The sequence below is a fragment of the Pundamilia nyererei genome, unplaced genomic scaffold, assembly GCF_000239375.1.
Source record: "Pundamilia nyererei isolate P.nyererei 1_Seehausen unplaced genomic scaffold, PunNye1.0 scaffold00408, whole genome shotgun sequence".
Classification (NCBI taxonomy): Eukaryota; Metazoa; Chordata; class Actinopteri; order Cichliformes; family Cichlidae; genus Pundamilia; species Pundamilia nyererei.
Genome location: NW_005187809.1, coordinates 125,792 through 135,201, shown reverse-complemented (window position 1 = coordinate 135,201; position 9,410 = coordinate 125,792). Strand labels below are relative to the sequence as shown.

Genomic DNA, 9,410 nt, shown 5'->3' with positions numbered 1-9,410 from the left:
AACATTTTATCATTTTGGCCGTAATCATAAACAGTTATCAGGTATAAAAAGAGGCGGAGCTTCTCAGGAGTTCAGAAAGCCTGACACTCGTGTCTCAGAGACATGAGTGGCTGCAGCCACATGGCAACAGCCTCCATGTACCACAAAATCCAAAGTTTTACACGCAGGGAGCTGAGGGAAGAAGAAATCCGGCATACATGGCGTAAACCTTCCTCACAGAGGCACTGAGCTCATATTGATCCCGCCCTACTAATCAGCTGACGGATTATGGTCAGCTGCTGGAGATATCCTTCTGTACCTGGCAGCGTTGGAGCAGAGCGTGCACGGCATGTCTGTATTTCTGCCCAGTAAACAGCCATACGGTGAAATGCTGCAGATGTTTCTTATGGAGGCAGCAGCTCCCACAAACCCCACAGGATTCAACATCTGCACTCATCTGGACATCCTAACGACGTGTCACCCGCTCTCACCCACCACGGTGCTAAAAAGCGTCCTGGCGAGGATCGGTTCGAAGCGCTGACAGAATTATTTATAACTAGCTCTCTGATTATGCAACAACACGGCTCCGTGAAGCCGACACGAAGAGACAGAGAGAAGAGGCCTTTCGCATCTGGCCGCACCGAGCGGCTGGGAGACCTCGACTTATCCCTCTCATTACGTAACGCCCCGTCTCCGTCAGCACGGCAGGAGAGACACTCGCAGCAAAACGAGAAAATAACGTTGATGACAAACTGTCGGTAATCCGTCATCCCGGTGTGTGGGCTGTGAAAAACAACGAGGACTTCAAAATCATCAGCTGACTCGTGATTTTAAAAGTTGGCAGCACAAAGTAATCATATTTACCTACAAACGCTGCGGGACACGAGAATAAGGCAGCAACAATTCAAGACAGGAGGAACAATTATACTGTAAGTCGTTTTAAATAACGATGGGCCAATTCTGTTTGCTTTGATTCAATTCAGTTTTATTTACACAGCATCAAATCAGAACAACAGTCGCCTCAAGGAGCTTTATACTGTAAGGTCGACCCTACAATAACACATACAGAGAAAAACCCAACAATCATATGACCCCCTATGAACAAACACTTTGGCGACAGTGGGAAGGAAAAACTCCCTTTTAACAGGAAGAAACCTCTGGCAGAACCAGGCTCAGGGAGGGGCGGGGCCACGCTACTTAAAACTACTCACAGTAGAATTGTTTCTTTATCACTTCCTGTCCTGTAAATGTTGGATCGTTATCTCACTATATTAGTGAACCTACAGGTAAGGGTTTGTAGGTAAATTTAATTACATCATAATGTCAGCTAAAACCCAGTGACACCACTATGCTTTAAGAACTTTTCATAAAGCATATTTAAAATGTGCCCAACACAGTGAACCTGACAACAATCTGCTGCGAGCGCCTTAAATCTAGCTGAGCATGAGTGTGACACAGTCATTGATGTTTTAGTCAAATAAAAAAATCATGTTTTGATAAAGTCTGCAGTTCCTCTGGTGTCCACATGAGGCGCCCGTCAATCCCACATTTACAGCCTTTCTTTTCTGTGATCACTTCATCCCACCGGTATTACTGTCGGGTCCCCACGTTACCATATAAAGCGCCCTGAGGCCGCTGCTGAATAAAGTTTACTTTTTAACAGCACTCCACGTTATATTTGCTCCCTTCGCTGCCTCTTCAGGTGGTCTCACACCCAGAGGGTTGCATAAAGACAGGAAGTAAAAACGGGTGTCAGAGAAACACAGCGACGCTGAGCATGGCGAACAAAACCGACTCATCCAACAAAGACGACAGGAACCATCAGAGAGGAAGAGAAAGGACGAGCGTGTCCAGAACAGTGATTTCCAACATAAAGACGAGCAGAGGGAGCAGAAGAAATGAAGGCAGAGTGCTTTGGTTTGAAAAAGAAGGACAAAGAGTGCAGGGACTGCGGCATTCACAGAGACGCCACTCAGATCGACCCTTTAAACTCACCGCGTCTCTGACCTGAGCCAACCCGAGCTCGAAGCTCGTCAGACTCTTTGTTATCATGTTGCTGAAACCAGTCGAGGGTTTAGAAATGATTTAGTGCCGTGTAGCTGCTGCTGACGTCAGGCAGGTCCCACAAACACCAGAACTCACTCCTGTGGGCGTCTCCTGCACTTCAGCAGAGACGCAGCCGACGCCTGAGCAGAACAACGCCCATCCTGCACGCACGACTTCCTTCATGCTGAGGAACAAACAAACTGGGCCCGATGTTCAGCCTGAAATATGAATGCAGGTCTGTCTTCTGCTTCACCTGCACGTGACATAATTATGGCGTCTGCCGGTGGCCTGTCCTTTTAGCACTTCTGCGTACAGCTGGTTCTTCAGTTCTGCCAGCACTGCTCTTCAGATTCTGAGTATCTGATCGCCCTGTCATTCACCACAGCTGCAGGCTATTTCTGACCCGCCCACTGCAGCGCGAACAGCTGGATCGGCTCCTCTGGAGGGCTGGCCTCTGAACACTGACGTTGATAAGCACCACTACAGTATTCATGCAAAATTAGAGCTCATCCTCCAATAATCACGAACCTGCCGGTGCTCGAGGGGCGTGTTTGTGTGTTACAGCCGCCATCGTACACCTTCCTCAAACTTGCCAGCCACGCTGCCTCTTTCTAGTAGCAATACCAGCAAAGCCACATCTGGTTGGTTAATATTTTAAACCGTGTGGCGCTCTACTCCAGAGGTGCATTACTAAGCATCCTGATAACCGCCGAGCGTGATGTAAACCCTCTGAGCTCTACGTTATCTGGCTGAGGCAGTTCAAAAAAGCGCCCCTCGACAGCCAAACCCATCTGTTCTCTGATTGGATTGTTACATTTGTGATTGACATGACGTTGACATATCAGATGAAAGGAACAAAAATAGGGTCAAAATCCGTACTTGTAACTTGCAGGGTTTTTTTCTAAGTCCACACACAAATCTTTTTTACAAGTACAAAATATTTATGACCACATTTTGAGCCCATACTTCTCGTAACTCGGGCCTCGCAGCCACAGAGCCGGTCTGATGTGATTGTGAACCGAGGCGTCTGCAGACACTTGACCCCGCTGTGAGGTGAAAACGGTTCCCGCCTACGCTCCTCTCTTCGTGTCTCTCGTGTTAATTTGAAGCCTCTCTGGTCCGTTTGCCGCTGTAGAACTTGTTCATACTAATTAGCTGCTAGATGAACACGTATGTTCTGCAGCTCCCCCTGGGGTCTTTTCTGGCATTACAGCCGAGGACAGCCCGGTGCCGTGACAGGGACGGGGTCGACTGCTGCCCTCGGCCAAATGTTCACTTAGCGTAGAGACCGCCCCCTCCCGCCGCCCGCCCCCACGTACACACAACCAGCCGCAGCACCACTTAACTGCGACATGCTTCCTTCAGCAGTAACAAGTGTTGTTTCACTCGTATTTGTCATGCAGGCCACGGACACACACACTTATCGCTGTTATACCCCACACTCAGGGTTGTGACTCCGGTTATTCCCCCAGTTTCACTCACTCGTAGCTGGGTCATGACCCACGGGTCAGCGGTTCAATCCCCGGTTCCTCTAGTCCACGCAGCATCTTCGGAGAACCCATAATTTCACCCAATGCATCATGAGCGTGGGGGTGGGCTAGGTCAAAGGTCACTGAAACTGTTTGATATTGATTCTCTGACATTGCCAATAATCCCGTGTGCACTGGGCAGTCTTCTGCGATGAGGCGAGAGCTGAGCTCGTCCACAGACTGTGGGTAACAGCAAGGCAGGGCACAGGAAACGAGCTTCTCTGCACAAAACCGAACAATCCCTCCTGCACTCTGACATGCAAATGTGTGCTTCACGTCTGAATGTGCATCCTGATGCTGTGTATTAATATTTACTGCGTTTGCATTGAGCATAAAATGGGATGGCAATGATGGTTTTTAGCCACAGCCATAAAATAAGTGTTCAAATGGTTTACTCACCATCAGTGAGCGTTAACCGGCACAAAGCTACGCTGACACAATGGACCAACATCGACCGCTGGCATCTGGAAATGTCACATTGTTTAGCAACAGGCTGTGATTGGTCACCAAGGACGACATGTGACGTGGGCACGTTTGAGGAAACTCGGTGGAAAGGAGGAAGCCATTAGGTCTTTGTGTAGATAGACTGGGGGCGTGTGCAGGGCACCGGCCTCGGCAGAGGATGTGCTCCTTCGTGTTTTTCATTAATGTAATCATGACAGCTGCTCTCTGATTAACAGGAAACACACATTAAAAGCTGGGAGCAGCGTTTTCTTTAGCACGTCTGCAGGTGAAATATGTTTCATCGTGTTTGGTGCCATCTGCACTCAGATGATCTCATTCTGCATCTGTGTATATTTGCATCTTTGTAGCTGGACTGTTGAATTATGAACTCCCAGGAGCTGCGAAATGGGAGATAAACACCGACTTCATGAAGTAGCTCTGCAGCAATTCCCTCGTGCTAATGCAAGAGATAACCCGACGTGGAGCCTCGGGAACGGTTTCTGGAGTGTCGACTATTTTCCTGTGACATCCTCCTTGGGCTGACATAAACCATCATGACATGTTTCTGTATGTACACTTAGAGCAGCCTTTGAAGCAAGTATAAAGTACATATTAAGAAGCATGTTTAAGGGAGAAAAGCATGAAGTCAGAACAAACGTAAATAAACTTGACATTTCCACGGGGTATGATGATGGACGAAATCTGAAGCAGGAACTTGGGAATCATTCAGGACATTCATCGTGTCCTGTAGCTCAGCTAATGAAAACATGAAATTTGGCCAAGCTCCCCTTTAAGGTCTTCTCCTCGTGCAGCTTTGCACCAATTCTGCATTTCAGAAGCTGCCTGAAGAGTCGATCACACGTTAGCGAGGTCCTATCTGAACCCTGAGGCCGTTTTCTTAAACTGGACGGAGAAGCTCACGGAGAAGCTCACGGAGAAGCGCTGCGATGCATTACAGTAGTAAATATTCTGCTTCATCGGCTTGTTGACTTCAGTGGGACCAAAATGAACTTTGTAAACTTCAGACTAGTTACCGTCACCACAAACTCAGCAGAGAGCGCACACGGACGAACTCACTCGTCACCCGTGTTTGAACGTCAGCGCTGAACTGTATCACCATCATCATCACCGTCATCATCATCATCATTTAGATTAGTTTAGCATCTTTCAAGAGGGCCAACTCTGATTTATGAACAACAAGGTCCGAAGGTTTTGTGGAAGAGGTGAGTTTTGAGTCCAGCGATGAGGCGTTGTGGAGTTCCAGTGGGTGGGGGTCGCCCCACCGAAGGCTCTGTGGATGGGACAGGAAGCAGACCCATGGCAGAGGACTGTGTGTACAGGTGCAGCAGGTCAGACAGGGGCTGAGGGCCGGGTCGCTGACAGATTTACAAGCGAGCAGAAGGGTCGTATATGTGATGTGGTGACCTGACCACAAGTCAGTGGAGATCTGTGAGGGTGGGGGTGACGTGACCCCAGGGCGGAGTGCATGTTGTTGAGTTCTGGAGCCTCTCTGGTGCAAAACCCAAACAGGACAGTGGGTGGTGAGCAAGTTGAAGGACGTTGTGAGGAACGTGTCAAAGGCTGAAGGACGAGGATGTGGCCAGAGTGAGCAGTGATGAGAAGATCGTTGGATGGGTGGACACGGCTCTTTCCTGACGGGAGGGGGGTTGGAGACCGGCCGGCTTCTTGAGGAGGGAGTCACTGAGCCGGTTTGAAGCTGGGGGGTACCTGGTGTATCCACTCACCTGACAGTTTCTGGGGTTTTTGGTGACACCAACACGATCTTCACTCACTATCAAACCCACTCCTTCCTGCAGAGTTTATCCTGTCACTCCAAATGACACTGAAGCTGAGCTGAAGCAACAAACTGGAAGAAGTTCAGAGGAGTCGGGGAAGGTTTAAAAACACGCCTCATGACACTAAAAATATAATGCACCTAAAATGTTCCAGAACATAATTTCTTCACATCAGTGTTTTTACAGTTCAGTTAATAATGTGAGCGGCGCCCTGCCGTGGACGCTCTGCTGTGGACGCTCTGCTGTGGACGCCCTGCCGTGGACGCTCTGCTGTGGACGCCCTGCCGTGGACGCTCTGCCGTGGACGCTCTGCTGTGTTCTGGGCGTCAGGGAGGCGGCTGCAGTTTGTTAGCTAACTCGGTGGGTTTTTACAAGCTCGACTTCCCCGGTGCGAGATGACACGGCCCATTTCCATCATATTTGGGCCTCGCTAATGTAAAGCAGCGATGCGTCATCCGTGTTTATATACGGGCTGTGAGTCAGAGGAACAGCGACACACTGTCACTGTCACAATAACACAGAACAGCTGTTTTAATGTCATTCCTCCCGACAGCTGGACTGAAATTACATGATGGCTTCCTGTGTTCGTATTAGCGTTCAGGCCACCGTGACCTCCGTCCTTTTCATCCACCCATGCAAAGTTATCAGATCTCTGTGCGTCCCGGGGAAAAGATGGACCTTTCTTTTCCAGTATCTGCATGAAACACTCGGAGTGCAGAAAAAGTCATCGTGACAAAGCACGGAGGCTTGTAACGAGCACGGAGACAGCAGCAAGTACTGAAACATTAAAGAGTCTGCAGGAGTCTACATGTTTACTGCATTATGCAGGGAAATTATGGAAATTAAGGAAAAAGCTACTCAATTCCCTGAAACAGCTTTTATAGTAGTGGACATGTCAGCATAAAGTGCTCCCCTTGGTCGCCCACAGAGATGGTGAAGCTCTAATATTTCAGCCTCTGCGATATCAGGCGGGGAGGGAAAAAGACAAAGCAGACCTTTGGGTATTAAGCAGGAGCGACGGCCCATCCAGCGCTGTTGAGAGACGGACCGTAAGCCTGTTAAACTTTGTCTCTGAATCCATCCGTGACCCTGTAAGAAGATTTACCGCAGCTTTGATCTCCTGTGTTCAGCCTTTTGTTCAGCTCGCTCAAACTTTTGGGAAACCGCCATTGTTTTCATTCCAGAGCTGATAATAAAAAATGCAGAGAAGAGTATCTCCATCTAAAAGTTGGCTCATTAATAAAGGATGTGAGGCTGCGGGAGGAGGAAGAGTCGACGCGACAGAACAGGAAATCGCTTTAGTATCAGTCGGCCTCAGCCTGACTTCACAGGAACTATTTGTGGTTTCAAAGACAAAATCTCACGAGCCTCAAGTTTCACATCGCGGAAGGCAGATCCACTGTAAATCCACAGGATCCACCAGAACCAGGAGCTACAGTTACACCAATATCAGTCATGTGATATCCATTATCGAGTCACGTGTTCACACCACGCTGCAATCGTGCCAGAGAGCTCCAGGCCTCCGTTAGCACGCTAAAGGTTAAAGTTAAAGCTGGTTTGGAAGGGCTGCAGGAGAAAGCCTCTCCTCTCTGGGAAGAACACGGCAGCACGGCTGACGTTTGCAGATGTTCGTCCTGGACCGCCGAGCTGCTGCGACGGTCCGGTCCAGACCTCAGTGTGTGATCCTCAGACAGCTGTGCATCAACCTCAGTGAACTGAAGCAACGCTGTGAAGACGCGTGCGTGAAAATCTGTGTCCACGTGAGAAACGGAGAATGAAACCGTTACTTTAGGTTATTGCTGCTACAGGAGCAACGAGCTGAACGAGCGGAGAGCGTCGAAGCGTCAGCCACAGCTGAGTCGTGGCTCATTCCCAAAGCTGTGTGAGCTCAGGCCCAGTTTGCACACATTAGTCCAGTACAGGCTAACCGACCCCATGATTCAATCTTAGACTGAAGATTAAAGCTTCGACATCCTCCTCTTCCTCTTTCTGTAACCACTGCCCCGCTCAGCAGCCCGGGTATTCTGATATTTCTTCAAGTTAAAACTGCTTTGAGTTTTTGACACGTCTCTTTAAATGTTTCACAATAAAAGCCTTATTAAGAAAAATATGTGAAACACAGAGAAGCTTTTAATGTGAAACAACCACAGGAAACACTGAGTTTGTATAAACAGGGTAATTTAAATAACACGACCAAAGGAAAAGAGGCTGAAAGGAGGCACCGTGCCAGCTTTTACGCACTTTTAAGGTGGAATGGTTTTTACATGTTGGTGCGACTCTTGACACCTTAAATGTGGCTCTAACCTTCAGTTTGCATTTACTCGATTGCACGCAGAACAAACTGAATGTGAATATTTTATTTCCTGTCTGAGGGTTTTTCCGGTCTGCACCGAGATCTTGTGACACTTCAGAAACTGATCCCAGTTTTCCAGACTCGTCGATCTTCAGGCTCAGCAGGTTTGAACAAAAGCATGACTCCTTACATCGAGAGAGATGGAGGATTAATGCTGTAAACTTACAAGAAATCAATAAAAATGAAGAATCGCCATTGAAGACTCACAGTCTTAAATATGTGAGGGTTACGTGCCGGCCTACAGCAAGCTTGGACATGATCCAGGATCAGTACTTCGCTCTTTAAATAAGTGAAAGGCAAATAAACTGTGAGCTCCTCGTGTGCAGCCACACTGCTGTCACTGCTGAAAGCTGAACATGAGCTCGTTCCCTGAGCTCAATCATCGAGGCTGCTGGCGGTCAGGAAGCCATCAGAGCACTGACGGCTCAAGCTTCTCAAACCTCCTCTGACTTTGTTTCCTCGGACAGACCTCGCTGTCTGTGTGAGCGACGTTTCATTCAGCAGCGCTTCCTGCAGAGCGAGGATGGCCTGCGAGCGCGTGCTGTCAGCGGATTGGCTGGAAACTAACTGGGACTGAATGATGAGAGAGTTTAATGAGTCACGCCGGAGCTGAAGGACTGACCCAGTTGGTGAGACTCTGAGGGGCAGCCTCAGAGTTATGCCAGGTCACGATCCGTCACATTACTGTTTGGTGATATTGATCACTGTGCCTAATTATCCAAACAGGAAGTGAACAAGCTGTAAAGCAGACTCAAACCGCGTCCTATAAAAGGAGTCAGTTGTCCCACGGCTGTCCCTCGAGTGCACGCTCTGATCCCTGCATGTGTGACTCAGAGATGTGGTCACATGATCGTGGACTCAGCCAGCGATGAGCACGTTTACACATGTTCACACCACAGGACGGTAAAGAGGCCATCGTACAGACGGTACAGATACAGACACGCAGATACGAAGTCCACGGCAGCCTTGAGCAGCCTGCCATCGCTCCCTTGCAGATTAAAACAGTAGCTGTGAGATTTTCTGGACAGAATTTTAGGCGCAGTGAAGGGGCGGAGCGAGTCAGTTGTTGGCGTGATCACAGTTTGCAGCTCTGCGTGTGAAGCAGCTGCGATGAGGATCAGCACCACCCAGTCTGAGGACTTCAAGTGTTTGGGGTTCACCATCTGGGGCGATCGTGGCTCAAGAGTTGGGAGTTCGCCTTGTAATCGGAAGGTTGCTGGTTCGAGCCCCGGCTTGGACAGTCTCGGCCGTTGTGTCCTTGGG

General features: G+C 48.9%; 1 protein-coding gene across 1 annotated transcript in view; it reads right to left on the bottom strand.

Moving 5' to 3' along the window:
- LOC102201979 (glycine receptor subunit alpha-1) overlaps nt 1-9,310 on the bottom strand; it is a 46,951-nt gene extending 37,641 nt beyond the window's left edge. Inside the window, exon 1 of the mRNA XM_013915955.1 lies at nt 9,042-9,310. Within this exon, the coding sequence (XP_013771409.1) occupies nt 9,042-9,310 (269 nt within the window). The remainder of the gene's footprint in view (nt 1-9,041) is intronic.
- Nucleotides 9,311-9,410: the final 100 nt, after the last annotated feature.